The 26,041-nt window shown below is 54.6% G+C and overlaps 1 protein-coding gene across 1 annotated transcript in view; it reads right to left on the bottom strand.

Moving 5' to 3' along the window:
• The window catches only part of GRID1 (glutamate ionotropic receptor delta type subunit 1), a gene marked incomplete at both ends in the record, with an annotated part of 684,346 nt that extends 658,634 nt beyond the window's left edge, over positions 1-25,712 (bottom strand). Inside the window, 2 exons of the mRNA XM_082854220.1 lie at positions 23,253-23,408; positions 25,634-25,712. Of these exons, the coding sequence (XP_082710346.1) occupies positions 23,253-23,408; positions 25,634-25,712 (235 nt within the window). The remainder of the gene's footprint in view (positions 1-23,252; positions 23,409-25,633) is intronic.
• Between the last annotated feature and the right edge of the window lie 329 nt (positions 25,713-26,041).

The raw sequence follows: 26,041 nt of genomic DNA, 5'->3' as shown, positions 1-26,041 counted from the left end.
AGTGTCATTGCATCTCATCTTCAGAGTTCCCAGGGTATGTGCAGGGCCTTCCCCAAGGATGACCTCACTCCTTGTCTTGTCTCCCTGCCCAGGCCTGACTCTGTCCTCGTCCTTCCCTTCCCCAGGTATGGGTCCCAAGAGCTCCTGCTAATAAACCACCTAAAACTCAAAGTCTGTATATATTCTGGAAATTAACCCCTGATCAGATATATGATTGGCAAATATTTTCTCCCATTCCATAGGGTGACTTTTCACTCTGTTGATTGTCTCCTTTGCTGTGCAGAAAATTTTTAGTTCGATGTCCTCCCACTTGTCTATTTTGTTGTTGTTGTTGTTACCTGTGATTTTGGTGTCTTATCTATAAAACTGTTGTCAAGACCTATGTCGGAAGATTTTCCCCTACGTTTTTTTCTAGGAGTCTTATAGTTCCAGGTCTTTCATCTAAGTCTTTAATACATCTTGAGTTGATCAGGTGATTTTTGTGTCTTGCATAAGATCCTGGCCCAATTTCATTCTCTTGCATGTGATATCCAGTTTTCCCAGCACCATTTGTTGAAGAGACTATCCTTTCTCCATTCTGTATTCTTGGCACCCCTGTCAAAGATCAACTGATTGTATATGTGTGGATTTATTTCTAGACCCTCTACTTTGTTCCATTGGTCTGTGTGTCTCAATAGCAAACGAACAAACAAACAAAACCCACAAATAATCCAATCAAAAATAGGCTAAGGACTTGAACAGACATTTCTCCAAAGAAGGCAAACAAATGGCCAACAGGTACATGAAAAAATGCTCAGCATCATCAATCATCAGGTAAATGCAAATCAAAACTACGATGAGATATCACAACTTCCAGGATGGCCATTATCGAAAAAAAAGCAGAAAAACACAGACAAGTGTTGGTGAGGATATGGAGAAACTAGAACCCACGTACACTTTTAGTGGGGATGAAAATGGTACAGTTGCACTGTACCATACCAACAATATAGCACTTCCTCAAACAATTGAAAATATAACTACCATGTGGTCCAGCAATTCCCCTTCTGGATATTTATCCAAAAGAACTGAAATCAAAATCCTGAAGAGAAATTAGCAAATCCATGTTCACTGCAGCATTATTCACAACAGCCAAGATGTAAAAGCAATCTAAATATCCATCAGTGGATAGACGAATGGATAAATAAAATGTGGTATAACTGCACAATGGAATACTATTCAGCCTTAAAGAAGAAGGAAATCCTGCAATATGTGACAACACGGATGAACCTTGAAGACATTATGATAAGTGAAATAAGCCAGTCACAGAAGGACCAATACGGCATAATTCCATTTATATAAAATATCTAGAACAGTCAAACTCATAGAAACAGAGAACAGAACGGTGGTTGCCAGGGGCTGGGAGGGAGGGAAAATGGGGAGTTGCTGTTCGGGGGTATAAAGTTTCAGTTATGCAAGATGAATAAGCTCTAGAGATCTGCTGTACACCATTTTGCCTGTAGTTTACAACACTGTATTGTGCATTTAAAAATCTGTTGAGGGTAGATCCCATGCTAAGTGTTCTTACCACAATACATAAAGATTTAATTTTTTTTTTTAATTTTTAAAGTTGTTTCCCAGGCACCTGCCTCATCCCTGCTGGGGTTTCCTCCCCTGCCTTCCAACACTGAATCCCAAAGTGCTCCCTCCAGCACAGCCCTTTCCTCTGGACGTCTCACCCAGAAGGATCCACAGGCACCCCAAACTCTGTGGTCAAGACTGACCTCACTGCCTTCCCCTGCTCCTCCCTGACTGTCCATCTCAAGTGTGGCCTCCCATGAAGGCCTAAGGCTAGACTTGGGCTTCACCCTGATCCTCTCCTTCCCTCACGCCAATATCCCGAATCCAACCACCATGCTCCTGCCTTTGCTTTCATGAAATCCCTCCTCACTTCTCCCCTCGGCTGCATCATTGGTGTCTCCAGCACACCTTCCACAACGATGATCTCCCGGAAACACAAACCACCTCATCACATCACCCCAGCTTCAAACCACCTGCCTCATCTCCTCTCTGCTATCAGGCTAAACTCTGGCTCTCTCCTTGGGAGACTCACTCACCACTCAAATCAACAGCCTCATCTCCTACCAGATCTTCCCTCATGCCAGTGATCAGCAAACCACTAGGCACTCCCTGTATATCCCATACAGCTTCCTGCCTCTGCTTAGAATGCCATGCCCCACTAACATCTCCTATCCTTAACCTTAGACAACCTGGTCAACTCCTATTCACACTTCAAAACCCCAACAAAAGTGTCCTCCAGAAGTCTTCCCTGACTTTACTAGAGAGCAAACTTTCCCCCTGGTCTATGCTGCTTCTATGATAACCTCCCATTTATTCCATGAACTGTAATTATTTGTTTCCACATATAACCTCCCTCCCCCACCAGACTGGGAGCATGTTGAGGGAAGAATCTGCACTGGAGTCATTCTGGAATCCCCTGCATTTAGCACAGAGCCTGCCACGCAGTGAGCTCTCAATAGATGTTTGTTGAGAGTATAACTGAAGGAATAAATGAATAAATCCACTATAGCATTGGATGCCAGCCACCTCATCCTCCTTTCCCCTCCCCTGCCTTCCCTCCCCTCCACTCCTCTTTTCTCATGTTGTGCTCAGCCCATCCAGGTCAGGACCCTCACCTCCTGCATCACTCAGGGCAAAAGCTGCTTCCCCCACCCCTTGGCCTCGTGGCACCCGGCCCCTCCTGGCCCTTCTAGACCATCCATCTGCTTGACTAATGAAAAGAACAACCTGTGTTCCTTTTCTGGGGAATGCGCCTGCCTTAAACTGCTCTGAAGAGCACAGCACCTGCTCACATATCAATTAAAATTATAATTAGGCGGTGAGAATATATAATTAAAATAACATGTTCCATCTCCCTCATTTATTACTGCTGCTGGCTGTCAGGAGGAAGTCAACCAGTTCCCCAGAATGGGGTGGGGGCAGGGATCACTCCTGTCTCTGAACATACCATGCTTCCCTTCCTGGTGTCTCTTCTGGCGTAGGAAGCAAATTCCCGAGGCTGCCCTACCCAACCCGAGTGAGAAGGGTTTTCTGTCACTTGTTTGGTCCTTACACACTCCCTGCGCATTATGTATGGTTCATGTCACAGGTCAGACTTTTTCAGGCTTCCATGCCTTTGTACATGGAGTGCTGTCTGCCTAGAATGCCCTTCTCCTACGACATGTATAAAAAACTCCCATTCATCCTTCCAAAGCCAATTCTGATTTTCATCTGTGCTCGGTTATGGGGACACAGTGGGGAAGATGCAGTCCCTACTTCAAGGCACCCACAGTGCTGGGCATGATGATCTCCCTGTTCCAGAGAAGTAAACTGAGGCTCCCTCATCCCACATCATGTCTAGGAGGCTGAGGAGGTGCTGGGTCTGCAGAGCCTCCCATGCCCTCAGTCCCTCCCCACATCGGTGGCTGCAGGGACGCCTTCTCCAGAACACAGGCCTGCAAAATCCACTGCCATCCGCAGGCTAGCCAGAGGCACTGCCAGGTAAATCTGTCAGGTGGAGTGTCTTGCTAACAAGAACAGGAGTGTGGCTTTGCTATTGGATGGTGCTTGGCAGAGATCTTCCCAGCCAGGAGCAGTGCCCAGCATCCAGCACACCCCACTGCAATATTTATGAAGTCCTGCTTTGGCAGACCATGGGGAAAATCACTCCTTGCCTTTTTAAGATTAAATTCACTTTGACTTTTGTTGCTGTAACCATTAATACCTAAGTGTGTGAGCTACCGTCAGCTCCATCAAGCTGATTTATGGGCAGCTGGGACTTGCCTGGTCCCTGTGCCTCCTTCAGGACACCAAGGCAAGGAGAGACTCAGTTATTGAGCGCCTCACAGGTGCAGGGCACTCTGTGGGATACTTTACATATGCTGCCTTGGCATTTCCAAAATGGGTTTTGCGAAGCAGTGATTACACAAGATGCTATTGGGTGCTCTGCCAAAGAAAGTTCCATGTTCAACTGAGCCTGCAAATGCTGAGTTCGCAAAAGTGAACGGGCTTCTTGACTGCAGGACTTCTCAGAGCCTTAAATATGCCAATGCACATGGTGATGTCTCCAAGAGAAGCATCTAGCTGGGTCACATGTTGTGCCTCCCAAAACATTTTGTAGAACTAGTTGTGCAGAACTCAATTTGGAGCATGCTGTGACTATATCTCATTCCTCAACAGCGCAGGAAAGTCAAGTGGTCCCCATCTTAGACATAAAGACACAGACTCATGAGGTCTCTCCCATTCACTGCTGTATCCCCAGAACCCAGCACAGAGACAAACGCATGGCAGGCCCTTGACACACAATTAGGAACTGCAGTTCAGGAGAAGATGCCAAGTGAAAGGCACACACAGGAGAGCTGGGCCAGCCTTCTGGAACTTTCTGACTCCAGGCTCCTTGCACTCTCCATGGTCACTTCTCCAAGATGCCCTCCCCACTCTGACCTCCCCAGGGAACCGTGAAGATAATATGGGATGGGATGTCCTGGCCCAGGGTAAACCCTTTCGGGGGGCCTCCCGAAGTTCTGTTGAGCATGGTTTCTGTGGGGCCTCACCAGCCCCACAGGGGCAGGAACCCAGTGGTCATGTGAACATCACACCTACTGATCACAAATGTCGGACCTGAATGGAGTCAGGAAGGTCCCAAGAGTCCCCGCCTCCAAACTGAGAAGCCAAGGGCTGCAATCCAGGGTGCCCCGGGAAATGTGCAGGTAAACACCCAACATCCACTAAGAGGGAACAGGGGCTGCCACTGAGGGGAAGAATGCAGGGGGGAGGAGCTGCTGGTTTTCTAACCCTGTGGAAGTCATCAACTTTTTCAACTATCTGTGTGTATAATTTTTTTTTTTTTTTTTTTTTTTTTTTTGCGGTTCGCGGGCCTCTCACTGTTGCGGCCTCTCCCGTTGCGGAGCACAGGCTCCGGACGTGCAGGCTCAGTGGCCATGACTCACGGGCCCAGCCACTCTGCGGCATGTGGGATCTTCCTGGACTGGGGCACGAACCCCTGCATCGGCAGGCGGACTCTCAACCACTGCACCACCAGGGAAGCCCCTGCATGTATAATTTTGATGAAAATAAATATTAGGGAGGGAGAGAAAGAGGAAGGGAAAAAAAAAAGTGGCCAAGAACTCCCTGCCTGCTGGAGATTTCAAGGCAGCCAGAGCCTGCAGGGGCATCAGGGCAGAGCTGCTGGGGTGAGGACTGGAGACCAGAGGGGCTGCCTGGAGGAGGTGGCCCTGGAGGAATGCATGGAGGATGCCCACGAAGGAAGGGAAAGGCAGAGCTCTCTGCCCGCCTAGTTCAGGCCCCTCGTATCTGAGGGCCATAGGTGGACCCTCCCCTACTCCCCTCAACTCCAGGCCTCTCCCATCCAGCCCCTACAGCTGACAAATCCAGTCCAGCTCCTCCAGTCCTGTAAACTCCTGGAGGGTTTCCACGCTCTTGAGCTCCTCAGGCTCTGCAAGCTCCCACTGCCCACCTCACACTCCTGCCCTTACTTCCCCCAGGGCACCCCTACTTTTGCCTCTCAGCCTTTGCACATGCTGTTTCCCATCCCTTCCCTGGCAAAGTCCTCCTTATCCTTCAGGCCTGACTTAAGACATCACCTCCTGCAGGGACTGTCCCTGATCCCCCAGGTCCATCTTTCAACATGAGCCCTTCAAACACAAGAAAAAAAGGGAGCAAGGTGATCTGGGGACAGAGAGAAAATCCTACTGCTGACACAGAGATCCCGATACGACATGCTGGCAGATCCCCCAGGGCCTCCACTGCCCAACTAAACAAGCCAGAAGGACCACAGACAGCCCTGTGGCTGATGGCCCGTGTCAGCTGCATCCCCTCACGCAGTCAGGACTCTGGGCACTCACACTGCACCCCTCCCACCAACACGTTATTCCCTGCTCAGGGTAAAACTGCAGCCAGTGAGGATGAGCAGTTCTCTGCTGTAGGGCTCCCAGTCCCCAGTCCGCCCTCAGCCCAGGCATCCCCTTTCTTACAGTTTCCAGAAGTACAGAACTCCTCGCCAGTTGTAAATACCAGACACACTGCAAGAGGCCACGTGTCACGAAATCTCACTCACATCTCACAACAAGTGGGTCCAGCATTTACACCTGTGGAGTTGGAACCTCCAGCAGTGAGGCAGCGCCCCTCTTCCCCACCCCTGCCCACCCAGAGAGTGGGGCACTGGGCTGAGGTTCTGAGCTGGGTCTGGCTTCGAAGGCATGGTTCTGGGATTCTGTAACAGGGGAGCTTAGCTTGGAGGGTCTCGGCTGGGTGAGAGGCAGCTGGACCTCCCGAGCTGGCTCATCCTGCTTACTCCTGAACCCTTGAGGGGATTCTGGTCTTTTCCCGTGGCCCTGCTAAGAGACCCTTAGCTGACGGGGCTCCAAACACAGTGCCCATGGACTCAAGGAGCAGGGACAGGAAGAAAGCGCTAGAGAAGGAAGGGGTCTCACTGCCCTTACGCTGGAGGGCATATCTCCCTGAGACTGTGGTAGGAGCACCACTGCACACTCTGCCTGCTGCAGCCAGCATCAGGAACAGAGAGGGCAGCAACTTACGAAGGCCACACAGTACTTCCGGATGATCCCAGGTGCTGATTCCAGTAATGTGTCAGCTCCAGGCCAGGGGAACCAAGAAGGGTGAATCCCATTGCCTCCAGTGCAGACAACACACACACACACACACACACACACACACACACACACACACACACACACACACACACACACACACACACACACACACACACACACCCCTCCCGACTGGATCCTCAGTCAATGGCCAGCAGGACCCCGGAGTCTTCGGGCTACTCCACTGGCCTGAGTAGGGCAGCCTCACCCAGTTGAGAGGTAGGCTGACCTAAGACTGGGCCTTAGTAGATACTCAAGGGGGTCCTGAGACAGGGCCAGGGCCCCAGGACAGAGTGCAGAGGGCAGGGCTGAGGGATGCCCTGGGTCTGAAGAACAGGAGATTTGGCCTGGCCCAGCCCACCCTCCAGGAAGCCCTAGAGAGCCACAATGCTCCCTTGCTAGGGGCAACCTGAGTCAGAACCCTGTGCACCTCCTCAGCATTTAGAGATCATCGACAGAGAGGGAGCCCTGTGAGCTGCGAGGCCTGCATGGCCAGCCAACCCACAGAAGCGCTGACTACTGAAAAGGTCTTATTTGAGAGTCATGTAGATAAATGCTTGTTTCTCTGGCAAGCACCAGATCTTTAAGGATAAAGATCGTGGCCTTCCTTGCTGTGTTTCCCCAAGTTTAGGGCCGAGCCCACAGTAGACACTCGTGAATGAATGCATGAATGAATGAACAAACATTTCCTTTCCAATATCCTGACTGAAGAATCAACAGAGAAATTTATACAGCATAGGAATGTTCTCTCTGTTGCTGTCAGAGCACCACTGATAGCCCTGTACCTCACTTGTGCTCTGAAAACCTTGTTCCAGAGACAGGGAGATGCTCAGAATTCCATCCAGGAATTTGGGCTGGGTCTTCTGTAGACATTTATTTACCTTCTTCTAACATAACAGAACCACGCAATACTCACCTGAAGCTACCTCATAGCTAATTTTCTGAATTTCTATATATAAAATAAATCATTTTACAAAAAATTCTTTATCTACAGTGTATGGAACAAAAGGAGATTTCAAAGCCCATTAACTCACAGAGATGGTATGTTACTGGGAGAATATGGGCTGTATAATTAAAACAACTTAAATCTGATTATAAGAAGACAGTGGGCTTTACTGCCTACCACCATCTCACTAATGCAAAGAAAACCAATATCTTGAGTTTTTTTTAATTACTGTAAAACTGTGAATTAGAACATGCACGTACCACTGCTCCACTGCTTCACATTACTGATGAGATGAAATATTCCTTGCAGAGAAATATTCCTTATGGAGAACGTAAGCCTACTTCAGCTCAGAGCTGCTAGGTGTATGCAGCATCCTTCCCGAGTTGGGAAAGGAAGTGGTCCCCGTGTCAGCCAAGGTGAGGGAGGGCTCTTTCTGGAGACCCCAGTCTCAGAGTGAGTGACGGCTGGCTCTCCTTGTCCTCTCTCTACTGAACTCCAGAGCTCAGTGTCTGAGGAGGGAAAACCAAGGGGCCTGGGACAGGGGGATGGACCAAATGACAGTTCACGGCCCAGCCAGGAACACCTCCTAGTGGAGCAGAAGTGCGCGTTTCTGAACACGGTCTAAACTGGAGGAGCACGCCCAGAGCTGAAATGAAGGAAATCTATGGTGATGAGCGCCTCCATTAGCTCACCTACTGGGAGGCAGGGAGGAGTCTGGGTGGCTCACATTTCTTCCTCGACCCCCCACCCCGCCTGCTTTCTCTGGCTGAAGTTAATAATTTTAAAGTAATTAAGTCCAGCAAACCATAACCGATTAAGGAAGGACCGCTGGTGGCCCCAGAGCTGAGCAGCCTCACCTCTGCCTGAGCCCCTGTTTGGAGGGCAGCTGGGAGGGGGCCTGATCCCAGGTCCAGCCCCTGGGGGCCTGAGCACCACGTGGCAGAGATAAACCTCTCTGAGCAGCCAGCCACCTCATGGGACTGTCAGGGGACTTCTTAATGAGATGAGGTAGGGCCCGGGCTCTGCTGCACAGTGTAGGGAGGGTTTCTATTCAATTAGCCGGTTCAGGGTGGGACAGATACTGCCCAGGAGGATAAGGCAGCCCCTCCTGGCACTCCTAGTTCTGCCACGACCGGCCCAGCCTCCCAGGGTCCGCGGTAGCCTGAGACAGTGTCCCCACCGGACAGAAGGGTGAGCAGAGCTGGCCCTCTGCTTTGCTGGGGCAAGCCAGGTCTCTGGCTGCCAACCCAGGACCCCTTCCCCTCCCTTGGAACCTGGGTGACCTCCAGGGGTGGCCACAAATGGGCCATCTGGAAGAAGGGGACAGAGACCCCTGCCCAAAACAGGTGTGTGTGGGGATAGGAAAAACCCCCTCACCCCGGGTGGAAAAGGCTGAGTCTGGGGCCAAGGCTATAGGTTGTGTCTACATATAAAGTGGGGGCCAAGTGTGTAAGGCCAAGACCCACTGCCCTGTCCCCTCCTTCAAATAGAGTTTGACAGCACGCACAGTAAGGGGCAGGACTGCAGACACCCCAGGACCTGCAGGAGGCCACAGGGCAGTGAGCTCCACCTCCTGGGGACCAGGCCCTGCCTCCCTTCGGGACTTGGGGGTGCAAAGGAAGGTCCAGGTCACACCACACCCACAGGAACCCTCAGGACACCCAGTGGGGAGAGGGCTCAGGCCCCAGGTCCCCTGCCCCCTTCCCATCCCCCAGTCCCTGCCCCACCAGGCTGGCTCCCACCCTTCCCTCACTGCCCCAAATGCCACCCACAGCTCAGCTCACCCTGCCCCACGCCTGAAACACAGGCTTCCCTCACTCAAAGCCTCCTGGCCTTTGGGCTAGCACAAGTGCCCCTCACCCAGAAAGCCTTCCGGCCCTGCCTGGCCCCCATCCTGTCTGCTCCCCGCCGCCCATAGGCACATCACAGAGCTCAGAGCCTGGCTCCTACCCTCCTAGTACTGCCTGCCCCACAGAGCTTTTGAGTCAGCCAGGTCTGAGGTCTCCTGGAGCCCACTGTGTGGGAACGTCCTGTCACCAGGTGTGGCCCCAGGGCTTCCAGCCCAGTTCCAGTCCCGAGTGTCCTGTGGTCAGAGAAGCCCCACGATGAGCAGCTGTTACCACTTCCGGGGTGACACCACCCACCCAGGTCTGCTCTGCCCCTTCACCCTCAGCGGGCCTGGCCAATCAGGGCACCCCACTCCACTGGCACCAGGACTGATTCCAGGAGGAGCCTGTCCCCACGCCAGGCCAAAAAGCAGCAATCCTGGGACACCTGTGACTCTTGTTAAACAGTCCCCCCCTTCCCGTGGGGAAGGACCAGGGGGCTGGGCTGATTAGACATCAGCCTACAACAGCCTGGGGGCTCTCAGTGGATGGGGCTGCCTGGAAAGGAAGCCTGCCAAGGGGAAGGCAGGGACAGGGTGTGGAGAAGGAGGCGGTGTCCTGAGGACACCGTTTGGGCCCCTGGATCCAGCCATGCCTGAAGTTACGCAACGTCAGGTCTTTTCCATTACACGGCCTGGTAAATACCCCTATTTGCTTAGGCCAGAACGAGTATTCCTGACACCCACCTGACTAATACAGAGCGTGATTTCAGACACTCGGCGGGATTCCCTGATGTGAGGTTGCTAGGCGGTGGTGTTTTCAGATGGTCCAACTCAGCAGTCCCACAAACACACCTGGGGGCAACAACTTCCTCCCAGGCCATGAGAGGCAGAAACTCTCCACATACCCCACAGTGCCGCAGCTCAGCCACCTTGTCACAGTCCCAGCGGGGTCCTCAAGGCACACCCCTGGCAGGCCACCTGACAGGCTCCCCCAGGGAGGGGCTCAGTCCGTCTGCAGGGGTATGTCTGGGAGCGTGCCAGGACACACAGGCATGCACTCCCGTGTGTGTTTGCAGACCCACATGTGTACATGCCATCAGTACAGTCAGACAGCCACTCAACAAACACTTGCTCCAGCCCTGCATGTGCTGGGAATCCTGAGATGCAGAGCTCACAGGCCTCACAGGCAACCACTGAGACACAAGGGGAGACATGCAGGATGGCATGGCAGCCAAGAGAAGACCTCGCCCCGGCTAAGGGAGCAGAGCAGTCAGGGAAAGCCTCCTAAAGAACATTCCAGAGGCAAGGTTGGAGCACAGCGCACATGTAGTCCCATCTAGCTGCAGTCCACCGTCTAGAAGCTCCCCTGGAGCACTCGCCAGTACTGACCAGTGGGTGCTGATACCCATCACAGACACGCCATCTTCCCTTTCATGAAGTCCATTTTCTTGGCAGGAGCTAAGGAGCCTGACACAGTCGGTCCTCTGAGCCACGCTCAGGCCTCTCCTGATGAGGTTTCCATCATTAACAACCTTCAAAGCCCCTTCAGCCCCAGCTCACTGGAAGCGTTCTAACTCCTGCTTCCCGCGAAGCCAACGTGTCAGGGGTGGCGGCTACATCCTCGTAAACGGGTGCTGCTCACCAGCTCCCACAGGGGTGCTGGGGGGAGGGCTGCCAGTGCCCTCCCCTCCAAGCTCAAGTTGCCAGGCTCACCGGTCCCGCACCTGCAGCTGCTCCGCCCTCTCCCAGCCCTTTTCCCCGCCCAAGTTTGGAAGAGGCAGTGGCTAGGACGACGTCATCCCCATTTCATACATGTGGAGACTGAGGCCACATATCGGGGTGCGGCTCCCGAGCCCACCAGAGGATTCCCAGGTGAGAGACGAGGATGGAAACCCAGGTCCTGGCTCATGCCCCACACCCAGACAGCAGTCAGCCCACACAGCCCCCAAGGGCCAGCACCTGGAGCCCAGGGGGAATGTCTACTTCCCCTGGGCAGCCTCCCTTCCCTCACCACCCACTCCCACCCGCACAGGCACATCTCAGAGCGGATGGACAGGCCAGTGGCCCTGAGCCCCTGCCAGCGCAGCTCAGGCGGCAAAACGCCTTCCAGAAACGGGTCCTCCAAAACTATTTCCTGCCCCAGCCCGTGAGCATGAGAAACCCCTCCACTGTGACTGTACCCTTTGTGCTGGGCCTTGGAATCCCCCATGGAAGTGGCCACTGCCAGGGAGAGGCTGTGGTATTTGCTCCTAGCGTTTCTTGCCAGGAGAAAGGTCCTCACATTTAGAAGCGGACCAGGAGGAAACAGCTGGCATAAGTGGGCCTCAGGTGGCAGGACAGGGCTGCTATAAATGCATCAAGCCCCCAGGCCCCACATGACATGGGACTCCGAGTGGCTCTGAGCATGAAGCCAGGACCACAAGCTTGAGGGGGCCTCAAAGAGCAGAGGTCTCGTGTGTCCATCCGTTCTGTCATCCATCCGGAGGCTTTTACTGAGCACCCATGACCAGCTGCACACCAGGCTTTGGCTCTGGGAACTCAGCTATGGATGAGACAGACACTCCCCTGCCCTCACAGACCTGACGCTCCTCACAAATAAATTAATAACACAACTGCAGGTGAGGAAGCATGCAAAGAAGGAAAAGAAGGCTTTGATACAGAATAAGAGGGGCCCTACTTGGAACCAAGGGGAGCCTCTCTGAGGAGGTGAGATCTGAGGAATAGCTGAGGCTGAAAAGGAGCCTATCATGTAAAGAGCCTTCCTGCTGGAGGGAACAGCATGTGCAAAGGCCCTGGGGTGGGAGCGTGCTTCAACTGTTGGAGACACAGGAAGCAAGTCAATGTGGCTGAAGCAAAGAGGTCAAGAGGAGTGGCAGCAGTGAAGCAAGTGAGCTCAGCCCTTGTTGTACTTGAGGGCTTGCAGGCTCTAGCAAGGAGTCTGGATTTTATTCTTAGTACTGCAGGGAGCCACTGAAGGGTTGCAGCAGAAGAGGGAGGTGACTGGATTGATTTTTCTGATAGCTCTGGCTGCTACACGGACAGAGGCCTGGAAGGGAGGAGGGCAGAGGCAGTAACAGTGAGTAAGTGACCACAGGGATCCAGGCTGAGGCTGGGGAGATGGTGGTAGAGGTGGAGAGAACTGGACAAATACTGAGATAAAGGGAGGGTCATGTGCATAGTGGGAGGGCAGGCAAGGAACAAGGGGAATGCTGGCTCAGCTACCAATCCGTCGCGTTTCTGCAGCAATCCCTGCTTCGCTCTGCTCGCCACATAATCCCCGTGCTCCCTGGGGTGGTCCAGAGATGATGCTCACACAGCCCTGGGCACAGGTGTCAGTAGACACTGGGTATTGACAGCCACCTCTGCTTTTCAACAGGCCGTCACCAGGAGCCTACAGCAGACCACAGCTGCCAAGCTCACTGCACTCCTTCCGTCGGTGAGGTTCCTGGGCTGGCTCCCAGTGGCAGCTGGAACTGCGGCTCTTTCTACCAAACGTGCCCAGGCAGCGTGGACATCTGCAACAGCCTCCTCATATGCACACATGTATGTGCACATACGCCCACACCCATGCACACACCTGCACACCCATATACTGGCACACACGGACATACACACACACACACACACACACACACACACACACACACACACAGGCAGGGGTGCTCAGCCCAGATTCCAGGGCATGCCAGAGGACCCGACCCCCGCTGCTGGACAGTCCCCCCTCCTCGGCACTGCCCAACACACCACCCTCCCCCGGAGGCATGGCCACCCCCTGCCTGTCCCTTGAGGAACACTGGCCACAGGCGCCCTGTGCAGCCCAGCTCTGCGCTGTGGGTCGCGCAGGGTCATGCCTCAGCCCTCAGAAGCCTTTATCCAGGATGTAGGCAAAGCCCCGGGCCAGCCCTGAGCTGAGGCTCCAGCCTGGGGCCCCGTGACAGGGAGAGATGCTCCCCTAGAGCTCTAGGCTTGGGCTGGCAGCCTACAGGACTTGGGGGCAGGCCACTGGATCGTTTGGGCTACCAGAGCCCGGGAGGGAGGGAGGGAGAGGCGAGTGAGGGCAGGTGCCCTGGGAACCACCCAGGACTGGAAAGGAGCAGCACCTGATGCCTGCGGCCATGACAGGGCAGGCAGCAAGGGCCCAAGGGCCGAGCCACGTCAGGGCCTCCTGAGCGCTCGGCCCCGACCTCCTGAGACGGACACCACAGAGGCGAGCAGCAGAGGCCTCGCCCAGTGCCCAGTTCAGGTCTCAGAGCTTTGAGCCCCGAGCCCAGACCAGGGCCCAGAGTGTGGCCCCTCCCTCCCTCCCAGGTCTCTGGGTGCTCAGACAGAAGGATGGAAGAATGCCCCCAGTCCCGGTTCAGGAACAGAGCCAGGGCAAGACCCAAAGCCTCTGCCTTTGTACCAAGCAGGAGGGGCTGCGTGGGAGTGGGAGAGCACGGAGATAGCCTGCCAGGCCAGGCCCAGGCCGAGTCTGCAGGACCTCAGGCCACATCAGGGCGGGCACATGGCCAGGCCGAGCCAAGAGCTCCAGCCAAGGGGTGGGGGTGGGGATGGTGTCCAGCCAGCAGGGACCGTGTCTCTGCCCTGACCTGGGGTTTGGTAGCACCCAGGCAGGACCCAGAGACCAAGGGGTGTCATGTACCCTTGGCAGGTGAACAGGCGAACAGAGCAAATGGTGGCCAGGACACAGAGAACCAATGCCTACTTAGTGTACTGCGTGTCACCACCCACACCCTCGGGGTGCCTCTGCTGGGCGCCCCAGTGGGCTGCTGCGTGCCCACAGCCTCCCTCCTGCCAGGTGTAAGTCACCTCTCTAGATCCACCACCGCAACCCCAAGGTAGCCCACTTCACAGGTATTAAAACTGAGGCTTGGAGAAGACAAGCGGCCTCTCAAGACCACACAGCTAATCAGAGCTGGGATTTGAACCCGTACCCGCCTGACCCCTTTCCACCAAAAGGAGCAAGTTATGGGTATATGGCCGGCTGCTCAGGGGCGGGGCCAGGCTGGCTGGGTTTGGGCCACTCTGTGCACTCAGAACAGCAAGGCTGCAGCGAGACTGCAATTCCGTGCAGCGACGGTCTACAGGTTCCCGGAGCCCCAGCCCACAGCGGTGGCTCCAGGCAGCCTCCAGGTAAACCATGTCATCGATAGCAACCTGCCTACCTGCTCTCCTGGGACACCAGCAAGGCCAGGATCAACTCCAAGCCACCCTAAATAGGGCAGGGGTTGGGAAAGCCCGCCCAGTCCAGGTCAGAAAGTGGAAGGAGGCCAAGAGCCCCTTGAGACCACTCAGGCTGGTACTATGACAACCATCCCAACCTCTGTGCTCGGCCCTTGGCTGGGCACTTTAGTACATTTCCTCAACTGACCATCACAGTGCCCTCTGTGTCATCATTCCCATCTTCCAGTCGAGGAAACTGAGGTAACCTGCCCAGAGTCGGAGAGCAGAGCAGGGACGGGAACCCCAGTCTGTGCGTGAGATCAACAAGACTCCTTCTGCCCCCAGTTCGGCTTGTAGGCACCATGTCTAACCTCACGCAGAGGCATGGGAGGGCCAGGCTGAGCTCTGGCTGGGAACAGGCACAGCACAGGCAGAGACGGAGCTACAGTGTCTAGCTGCCTCCAGTGGGTCTGGCGAAGAACTAATGTAAGGGAAGTAAACTAGGCACACAGGACTAGCCAGAGCCACATACTCCAGGTCTGGCTCGAGGAGGAGGTGCAGCCTGGGATAAGGACCGCCCTGGGCCCCAACTGACAGCCCCTGGCTTCACCCACTGGGAGCCTGCCCTGCCCAGATCGGGGCCAGAAACAGACAGAAGAGGGCCATCTAACCACCTCCCAGCTACCCTGCCTGTGCTTCAGGCCCGGAAGGGAGAACCCTGGGTCTTTCTCTCCCAACCTGTGGCCATCAACCAGGAAACGGGCTGTTTACAGGCTGGAAGGAAGGTCTTAGGAGAGCCCAACTGATGGGATAGTGGACACAGACCCAGCTGCCTTCCTGGGCTCCAAGCCTGTCAGAGAGGCCAGACTCCAGAGAAGGGAGCTGTCACAGGCCAGCCCATGGCAGAGATGAGTCTCCACTCCAGCCCAATGCCTTAGCAAAAGAGAGAGAGCTGCTGCTGTGGGGGAAGGTAGGGGCGAGGAGGGCACTGGGAGGAGGCAGGGGGTGTCTGTAGAAGAAACAGGGCCACAGGGAGTCCTGCTGAGTCCACAGGAAACACAGACTTGCTTAAGTCCAACTGTGGGGGCCACTGATGCTGGTGCCACAATAGCCAGTCTTCACCTCATTCCTTAGGAAGCACTGAGCCCAAGTCTTGGGAGAGCTGGGCCCATCCAGGCCCTAGTTCACAGAGGACAAGGCTGGTAGACACAGACTGGCTCTCTTCTGAGAGCCTGGCGGGGCTGGAGACCCAGGCTTCCTGACGTCCCCCTACACCAAAGGGCTGCCTGGGGCTTTCTGGAGCAGGGGAACAAGTAAATGAGTGGGCAAAGGGGAACTGATGGGAGCCATGGATTTGGTCCAACCAGGATCCAATACCTAAAATTCTACTTGTTTTTGTTTCTTTTGTTTTTGTTGTTGTTTTAACGAGTCACCAAGGAAATGGGAGTGTTATTTTGACATGACCTGAGTAGTAGATATTGGTGTCATTCACCAACTATTTCCAGTTCTCTCTCTCTCTTCCCAGGCACACAGTATGTCTGTGCTTCCTGGATCCCTTACAACTGGCTGGAACCACATGACGAGTTCTGGTCAATAAATTATAAGTAGAAGTGACATGTGTCACATCCAGGGGGAGACCCCTAGAGCTCTCTTTCCCTCTGGCACAGCAACCAGCAATATTCAAGCTGAGCGACCATGATGAGCCAAGCTCCAAGCTGACACGTAGCATGAGCAGGAGATAAGTTTGTGTTATGTTAAGCCACTAGACTTGGAGAGTGTTTGTTACGACGGCATAACTGAGTCTATCCTGACTGATACAAAGGGAACCACAGAACAAAACCAAAAGGTAGGAACAAACAGGCACTTCCCTGCGTGGCCAAGTCTAAAAAGATTCATATCCAGGTTATCAGACTGGGTTAGAAATGGTTTGGGAACAAGCAGTACAGACTCAATGTTCCAAGTTTTTAGGTGACAGAATTTTCTGGGTAGTGAAAAGGCCAAGTAAAGAGAGAAGATGGCTGATATAGGGGCCAAGGCAAGGAGATTTTTGACCTGGCAACTACAAGAATTTGGAAAGAGTCTGTCTGCCCTTACAAGATGTGGCTTTCAGTGTTAAGGGATAGCCTTAGCTATCCTCCAAGAGAAACCTGGACAAATGGCCCCAACGTGCTACTCTAGACAGGAAGGTTGTTAAAGTTCCCATGTCACCAGGAATGGGAACAGCAGAAGCTTGGAGGCAGCATGAAGAAAAGTGTCTCACTAGACCCACGGCCTCCAACCCACACGCCTGGCCTGAGAGGCCCATCTGTTCACTGCCAGTTAAGTCCAACCTCCCAATCTGGGGGCAAGGCTACAGCAATAGGGATACTAAAAGGGAGCCTCTGGAACCCATTAAGTATGAGGATGCGGGGAGGGCAGGAGTACAGTCTATGAAGAGAGAGTGTGTGTGTTTGGACACACAAGAGTGACCCTAGAATGAAGGACAGCTCTGAAGCCCGGTAGTCCAGCTGAGGGAAGATGGCAGTTATACTTTTACATAGACACAGGCTTGTGAGAAATCCAGAGAGGGGACTAGATGGTTCCCTGTCCCCAGCCCAACTTTAGTGAGCGGCCATCAGCACCTGCAGCCATGGCCACAGCCATCTCCTGGCTTGAAACATCACTGGCAGAAGACCCTGTGTGTCAGCTGAGAAAGAGACTGACCTTTGTAGGGACCCTCACCTTGTGCTCTAGGTGAGCGGGATGGAGGGCGGGGAGAGGAGGGGCATCTGAAGAACCTGGCCTGGAAGAAATGGAGGTCATGGACCTGCACGGTGGCACAGACTCACAGTCTAGCTATTCACAAAGCAGATTCCTCTAGGAACCTCCTTAGGCACAAGCAGCTTGCAGGCCCCAGGAAGGAAGTCGGTGTGTCATTGGAGAGCACAGGGAAGTCGGTAGAGGCCTGCAGACTTGCAGTGTGCCACCTCCAGAGCGAGTCTGAAAGACAGGGGAACAATGGCCATACGCCCCAAGTGACAAGAGGATGCCACCCAGTAAGCAAAAGTGCAGCCAACCGAGCGGAAGAAAGGGAAGGGTCACGATGTGCACTGCCTACAACAGGCACCTGCCAGGCGTGCCAACACGGTAGCAGAAAAATGGCCCACAAACACATGCGCATCCTAACCCCTGGAACAGTGAATATGCTAGGCTACATGGCAAAAGAGAAGCAAGGCTGCAATGGAATTAAGGTTGCAAATGGAATTAATCAACTGATTTGAAGACAGGGAGATAGGCCTGGATTATCCCAGTGGGCCCAATGTAATCGCAAGGGTCCTGGGAGGAGGGAGACAGAAGAATCAGAGGAGTGGGCGTGAGGACAGAAGTGACTTGCTGTGAGAAGGACCCCACCCACCATCGCGGGCTTTAAAGATGGAGGAAGGGGGCCAGGAGCTAAGGAAGGCAGGCAGCCTCTGGAAGCTGAAAAGGCAAGAAAATGGATTCTCTCCTAGAGCCTCCAGAAGGAATCAGCACTGCCAACACTTTGATTTTAACCCAGGGAGACCCACGTCAGGCTTCTGACCTGCAGAACTGTTAAGATAAAACATTTCCGTTTTGTTGTTGTTGCTGTTGTTTGTCTGTTGTTGGTTCTGACCGCACCACACAGGCTTGTGGGATCTTAGCTCCCCAACCAGGAATTGAACCCGGGCCCTCAGCAGTGAAAGTACCAAGTCCTAACCACTGGACTGCCAGGGAATTCCCTACATTCCCATTTTTAACCAGCAAAGTTCTGGTAAAATTTGTTTCAACGCCAAGAGAAAAATTATGCAGCTGAGTGGATGGGAATGATGGTGTGGGCCTGCAAGCATCTTTAATGACTCTAACATCACACCCAGGGAAATGCTGACAGTATCTCCCAGGCAGGGACCTATAACACCGTTATCAGGGAGAACAGTGGGTCTGCCAGCAGAGGCTGCAAAAATACAGCCTCAGCGGGACCTATAATTCTGAAGGGAAATCAAGGAAGACACCAGAGGCATCAAAGCTCAGGGAGGGAAACCGTCTAGCAGATGTCATAGAGCGTAAGGGGCAGGGTGACCACCTAGGAGTGACCAGTATAATACGAGCAAGGCCATCAGATGGACACCACCAAGCTCACTGTGCTTTATTTTCCTCTTATTTCATTGTTTCATTGCTGTATTCTGTGAACACCAAGCTATACTTGGGTGATTTTTACCTTGTCTTCCTAAAACACTTTTGTGCTTATTGTAACTAAAAGGAATAATGCATCACATATATTCCTTTTTTCTTCCTCTTCCCTAAATTGTTATCTTTCCACTCTGTGACAGATATATCTACAGCATAACCAATAACTCAAGTCTTTCACTTACAGTAAAAGATAATACTGTGAACGGAAGAGACTCGTGTTCAGGCAGTTCCTTTATGCGTTTATGCATTTATATAATCCTCTCCTTGAGCAGGCACTCTAAAGCAATATGAAAATTTTTTTATTTAACAAATTAGTAGCTCATCTAGTATCTAGAAGACAAATTTTCACACTTATTGTTAATATGGACTTTACCAACTAAATCTAAGATACAGCCTTTTAGAGATTTAAATACCATTTCTGTGTTATCATTTGCTAAATCCTCACCAAATGCATATTTTATTAAAAAGTGATCCAATCTTTTACATAAACTGACCAACTGCCTCAAAAGGTAACTTGTAAGAAGTTTGTATGGATACAAAATCAGCCTGAAGAAACTGCAGGTATAAATCTTAGGACCAACAAGCCAAAGTAGGGTTTCCTGTTTTCTTCATTAAATACTTAAGCATATCTCAACATAAATGTTTGCATTTTTAAAAATAAGTTGTTTTGGATATTGAAAATATATGCAGCCATTAAAAGTAATGTTTACAAATAGTTCATAGTGATTTCAAAAAACGCCAATGATATGTTAAATGAAAAGAAATATATATATATACACAACTGAACAGAATAGGAATTCTCAGCACTTACGAAATTCAGTGCGCGAAAAAAGACTAGAAGGAAAGAACAGTGGTAGAATTCCAAACGATTTTGTTCTGTCTCTTGATGCTTTCCTGTACCTTCCGCATTTTATATAATGAGCATGCATTGCCCTTTTCCTTTTTCTCATTTTTAAATTAATTCATGCTCATTGTAGCAAAGCATTTCTTTTATAATCAGGAGGGGAAAAGTTAAGCAAAAAGCTGAAAATGAAAAGGTCAGTTAGGGTCCGCTCTCAAGGAATTCACTAGCTTAACCAATGGTGCAGCTGAAAATAACAGCCTCAGGAGAAGCTGAGATGGATTCACGGTTGGTCAAGAAATGGAGAGGGAATTCATGTTTACTGGACACCTACTGCAGGCCCTCTGCAGACAATTCATACATGTCTCATCTCATTTAATCCTCACCATAATTCCAGGAGGCAGGTACTGTGATTGTTCCCTTTCAACAGATATGTGAACAGAAGCTCAGAACAGGGCCAGGCCTCTCCCAAAATCACACTGCACATGAGGCAAGCAAGATTTGAACCCAGTTTCTTGGACTCCAAGAACTATGCTCTTATTCCTGCATGGTGCTACCTCTCAAGTCAAAATGCGGCAGCATCACTTCAATCCCAATTCCACCTCGGGGGTGGGGGGGTTGTCATGGGGAGCTCGCTCAGTCCATTTTGGAGACTGAACCCCAGTCTGCCTTTGTCCCAGCCAAGAAGTCCTTTCCTTTCCCATCCGAGCTGTATCTACCACCCATGTCCTGCTGCTGGGACTGTCCAAGCCCAGGAGAGAGATATCTATCAAGCAGGGCTGAGAGAGATGAGAGATCTATCAGGTAGGGCTAAGCCACGGGTTGGACGGCACCCCACAGAGCACAGAAGGAAGGACACCCAGCCAGCTGAGCGCCTGCTGCACCAAGCCTCAGGCCAGGGAGGAGGAGCCTCTGTGCCCGGCTCTGTACTCCCTGACCCTGAGGCTCTCCAGGAGTCCCATCCCTGGTAACATCCCAGGGCTTCAAAAGGTCACCGGATAACGATGTGAATTTCTGCCCAGGCGGCTGATCAGTTGAAAGCATGCACGCCCTCTGGGCAGAGGGTAACCCAACACCACCTGGTCAGTATTCCTCCACCTGGACAACTGTCAGCCATCCGCTTCCAATTCTCTAGTTCTGGATGTACGCACACACTCACTCACACCCTTCCAAGACTGTGTCAGCCTGCCATGCTTGGAGCCTGAGACATTCTTCCAGTTATAAAAATAGAGAAACTGAGACCCAGAAAAGGCCCCTGGGTAGAGCCCTACGCCTCCCGAACAAAGTTGCATTAGGGCTTGAAGGCTGAACGGCCCAAAGCTCTGTTTTATTTGGCTTGTACTGTGTTGTTCAAATTGTTTGATTCGTCGAGAACAGTTAGAAATCAGGTTTTACATTAAAGTCCAGATTTGGGGCTCCTCTTTAAAAAAAAAAGATCAGCCCATTTATAACTCTAGGATTTTCATTCCCAAATGGTAAAGTCAGTTGAAGCTACGGAACAGCCGCTCCTTTTGACAGAGATGACCTCTCCAGACCCCACATTCCAGGTTCTTTCAGGCCCAGCTGCCCAGTTCACCCATGTGTGTTACCTGCCTGAGACTGTAACCCTGGGCAAGAGCATTAGCTTCAGTCTCTGGGGACCTGCTGCTGGAGGGGGGCGGGGGAGGGGGGCAATGGGCATCATTGGAGCAAAATGAATGAGCATGGAATAGTCAACACAACCGAGGGGAAGTCAATGGAAACAAGGTATGTCAACAGAGCAGGTGGAAGCGCCAAACTGCCATGGCAAACACAGGCGGCATCCCTACCACACTGTGAGCTCCCTGGGGCAGGAAACAGGTACTCCCCAGCTGCGTCCTCAGCTCCCAAGCACAAAGAATAAATGTCCACAGAGACGAGTGTATGGGGACAGTGGCAAGGGAGCATGAGGCATTGTGAAAACTGTGGCATGTAACTGGAAAAGCCTGTGTCACCACAGATCCCCACCCCAGCTAGGGTCACTCCTGCCTAAGGAGGTCCCACCCTCCCCTGGCTAGAGCCCACCCCAAGCACATGCAACAGTTGTGATGAGGGCACGCTGAAAAAAAAGTCCAAGCGCAGGGCATGCGGGGGCAGGGACTGCAGGTAGGACATGATCAGACAGCAAAGAAGGACAGGGATTCCTTCCCTCGTACCTCAATGAATGTCAGACCTCTGCCAGGGCTGGGAGTGGCAGCTTCCCTGACAGACACCAGCCTCACCCCACTCACCACCACCCCCAAAACACATCCAGACCTCCAGGTTTTCACAACTACCTCAAGACATCCTTGGACTTTCAGGCCTCAGAGCTGGGCCTTCTCCCTCCTCTGCAAGAATAGCAGACTCCCCAAAACCTCCTTCCAGCACCAAGTTCTCCCCAGCACCAGTTCTGACCTTCTGCACCCAGACCAGAGCCTTCACTGAGTCACCCTATCCTTGGAGATACAAGAAAACCAGCAGCCAACATATAACCTAGAGCCGGAGGAGGGCTCTGGGCCCAGGGGCGGGGCGAGGGTAACTTGCCTGGAGCCCTCAGCCAGCCCACCTCCTCCCTACACCGACCCACTGTCCTGTCCATTCCTCCTGGGAGGAATCCCGGCCACCAGCTGTGGCCTCTGTCCTCAATACTCCTGGGCGAGGGCCTCAGAGTCAAAGCCTTGGATATACGGTACTAGGAGAAACCATGGATATGGGGGCAGAGGAGAGGAAAGGGGCCCTGGGCCAGGCAGATATCAGGGGCAGTGAAAGCCTTAGTCTCTGATGAGGAAGCAGGCATCGTGGGAGAGATACCTGAGGCCCAGAGCCCAGGCTCAAGCCAAGTGGGAGGTGAGCGAATGAGAGAGGAGGGAAGAGCAGAGGGGGCTTCTGCGCTTAGCCTCGCACTTGTTGCCTCTGCCTGCGGGCCGAGTTTGCGGACCACGGCGGCCCAGGCGCGGGCTAGGATTTCCCCGCAGCCTGGCCTGGCCCAACTCCGCTGCTTTTCTGGTCAAACAGCGCCCACCTTCGGCCCGGGCGGGGACGCCTCCGCCCACGGCGGGGACCGCGAGGGAGAACGGCTCCTCCAAACCCGGAGGAGGAGCGCCGCCGGCCGAGAAACGCCAGCCAGCCGAGGCACAGAGCGGCCTCGAGGCGAGAGATGCCGCGCATTCACGGGCTTGGGCGCCACACGCTCCTCGCTCCTCGGTTGATAGCGAAGAAGACACTGGCCCATCCAGGTCAGGGGAGGTGCACCAACACAGGTACCCTGCTCGAAGACACACCCACCCACACTCAAACAACACAGACAGCCCTAAGCCACACACGCCTGCGCGGCTCATAGACGCGCCCACCCAGCTGGAAAGGAGCCGCACAAGCCCGAGACACGCCCCGCGAGGAGCCCAGCTCCCGGCTCACAAGCTCTCCGCTCCAGCCCCGCAGCGCAAGGCACTCCCGCACCACTGCTTTGGTGGGCCGGGGAGGGAGCGCGCACCGTGCGCGGCCCCGTGACTGCCCAGGCACACAGGGAACCCTGCGTGGCCCAGCCCTTCGCGACCCTGCAGGGCTCCAGCGCTGCTGGCAGCCCCCCCGCCCTGTTAGCCCTGGGCATGGCGGCCAGCCACTCACCTTCCTGCACGGCCTGGAAAGGATTGTTGGCCTCGATGACCTTGATGGAGTAGGTGATCTTCTCGCTCTGCAGGATGTCATCGTTGAGGCTCAGGTCGGATACAGCCAGCTGGAACACCCTGTCGTCCTTGGCCGCGTTCTCCTCGAAGATGGCACCTGGAGGAGAGGAGGAGTCAAGGCTATAGGCCTAGAAGGGGCCGCTTCCCCACCCCACCCCTACCCCAGCTTTGGCCCTCTGGTCATGGTGCTGGCAGGACTGCAGGTTGCCAGGTGGCAGGACTTCTGGGCTGCGGTTTCAGCCTGATAGGATAGTTTAAGGCTCTCCTCAGTCCCCCAACACAGAAACACACCCTCCAAATATTCCAACACAGTCGACATGAGTTACACATGCACATGGCATATGCTGCCACCAGGTCACACAAGTGTCTCACAACCAAACCACCTCATGTATCAACCATGCCCCACATAATGGACTGAGCCAAGTTGCTGTGACCTCAGGCAGCACCTAAATGCCCTGACATGGCCCCGTGAGTCCTATCCCAGGAGCCACAAAGTTCCCCTGCAGGCAAGTGTCCCCAGCCCCAATCCCAAAATGGAACAATGACTTCTCTCTGCCCTGCGCACCACCCTCTGCAAAGAGCTAAGCAAGCAGGTCCACAGTGGCTCTCCTATGCCAGGGGGCTTCTTTACGCAGGGGCCTTTGATAACCGATGACAGGCAAGCAGGCAGCTCAGTCCCTGCCTGGCTCCCTGGGCTCTGCCTCCTGCTTTCCATCCCTCCCCACTTTTTCTCCTGCCGTGTACGTTAGGGGTGGGTGGGTAGGAGGATGTCCCTAGACCCTTTGCCTTCTAACCCAGCAGGGCTGAGGAGCCCAGAAGGAGCCGCTCTTGAAAGGGCTTTCTAGAACCATGAACAGCTCCTCTGGGGCGGCCTCCGGCTGGCCCTTTGCGCTCTTAGCACCGCCGAGGCCGACTCTCAGCGCTTGAAGCCGAGATCAGTGGGACTCACCGAACCTGGCCCTGCAGCCTGGACAACTCCGGAGTCCTCCCCCTCACCAGGCCCTGAGGGTCACCACAGTCCCAGGGCTGGGCCCAGTGATTCCCCGAGTTGGGGGCTGGGCAGGAGGAGGGAGGTTCCGTTCCATGCTACACCCAGAGCCGCAATGCTGACCGCGAGACCCAAGCGCCCCCCCCCCAACCTCCACCACCATTGGGAAGCAGGTTTGGCCCCGGCCCCTGACTCCTGCAGGGGGATTGCAGCGCACCAAGCCCAGGCCTAGTCCCTGACCACCCATCACACCCCGGCCTCGCCTGTCCCATCATCCCTGCCTTCTCACACCTCCCAACCCCCCAGACTCTCTGGGCTCGCTGGTCTTTCCCAACTTCCGGAAAAGCGACTGCAGACGGGCTCCCCAAAAGCAACCGCTGTCAGTCCCCCAGCCCGTACCAACTTCCTGGGATTTCTCCCTTGCTGCTACCAACTCCCACACACTCCCCATCAGCGACAAGCCCCCTCCTCCTCTCCTCTATCTCGTCTTCTCTCCTCTGCCGGTTCTCTCCCTCCATCGGTCTCTTCCCGCTCAGCGCGCGCGCACACACTCCCCCCACACACCACCACAGCCCAGGCTTCTTCCCTGATTCCCACCACCCAGACCATGTGCCGGCCCCCAAGACCTGGGCCGTAGGAAACTCTGGGACTGTCCAGGATTGGGCTGCTGTCGCCACAGCCAGATACACACACACACACACACACACACACACATACAGAGAGGTACACAGACACACACCAGAGAAACAGGCAGACACTGTGTCCACTCTAACAGGCTGACAGTCATGCACGTACCAACACAGGCTCTGACGGCCCCATACACCCCAACGCCCTCTCGCAGTGACACCAACACGGAGCCACAGGCGCACACAGAGACACACGCTGACAACACCCACCCACCCACATTCACGCACGGTTCCGGTTGGGCCTCTTGAATCCTGCCCTGCCAACTTGGCAAGACCCCGGGCCCTGCCCGCCTTCAGCGCCCGCTGCTCTGAGCTGCGCCTAAGGGCTGGCCCTACCCCGCCGACGGCCCCGCCAGGGGCGCGGGTCTGGACTTGCGCCTAGCCCCGGATTTCCCGCAGCCGCGGCCCTAAGTGTCGGCAGAGGCCGCGGGGCCCCGAGGCGGGGATTGGAGCCCCGGGGAGCAGCGGGAGCCCGCGGGAGCGCGGCGCGGCCCGTGCACATCTCCGCGGGGCGGCGCGGAGCGGCCCTTCGGGGGAGCACCGCCCGCCGAGCCCCTCGGCCCAGGGAACAGCCAAGTTTGGACGCCGCGCACCCCCCGCGCCGCTGGGGCCCCCGCCCAACCTCGGCCCCGCGCCCGCCGCGCTCACCGATGTGGATGATGGAGTCGGCCCGCACCGACACGCACTGGCATATCCAGGGGAGAAGCCACAGCGTCAGCGCTTCCATGTCCCCCGGGCGCGCGGCTCATCCGCCCGGGCCCGGGGCGAGGCCGAGGGCAGCGCGGAGCGGGGAGGCGCCGGTCCGGGTGCAGTCCCGGGCCGCTCCCCGGGAGAGCGAAGCCCGCCCGTGCGTCTTTCCCCGCGCGCCCGCCCCTGCGCCCTGCGCCCGCCCCAGTCCAGCCCAGCCCAGCGCGGTCGGGCTCCCACTCCGCTGGTGGCTGCGGCGGCGCTGGCGGCCCGAGCCCAGGCCGGCGCGGCGGGGGCGGCCCGCGGCGGCGGCGGCAGCAGCGCTCCCCGCGGCTCTGGAGGCTTCGGAGGCGGCGGAGGCGGTGGCGG

The sequence above is a fragment of the Leucopleurus acutus genome (assembly GCF_964270905.1).
Source record: "Leucopleurus acutus genome assembly, chromosome: 14".
NCBI lineage: Eukaryota > Metazoa > Chordata > Mammalia > Artiodactyla > Delphinidae > Leucopleurus > Leucopleurus acutus.
This window is presented reverse-complemented; position numbering and strand designations above follow the sequence as displayed.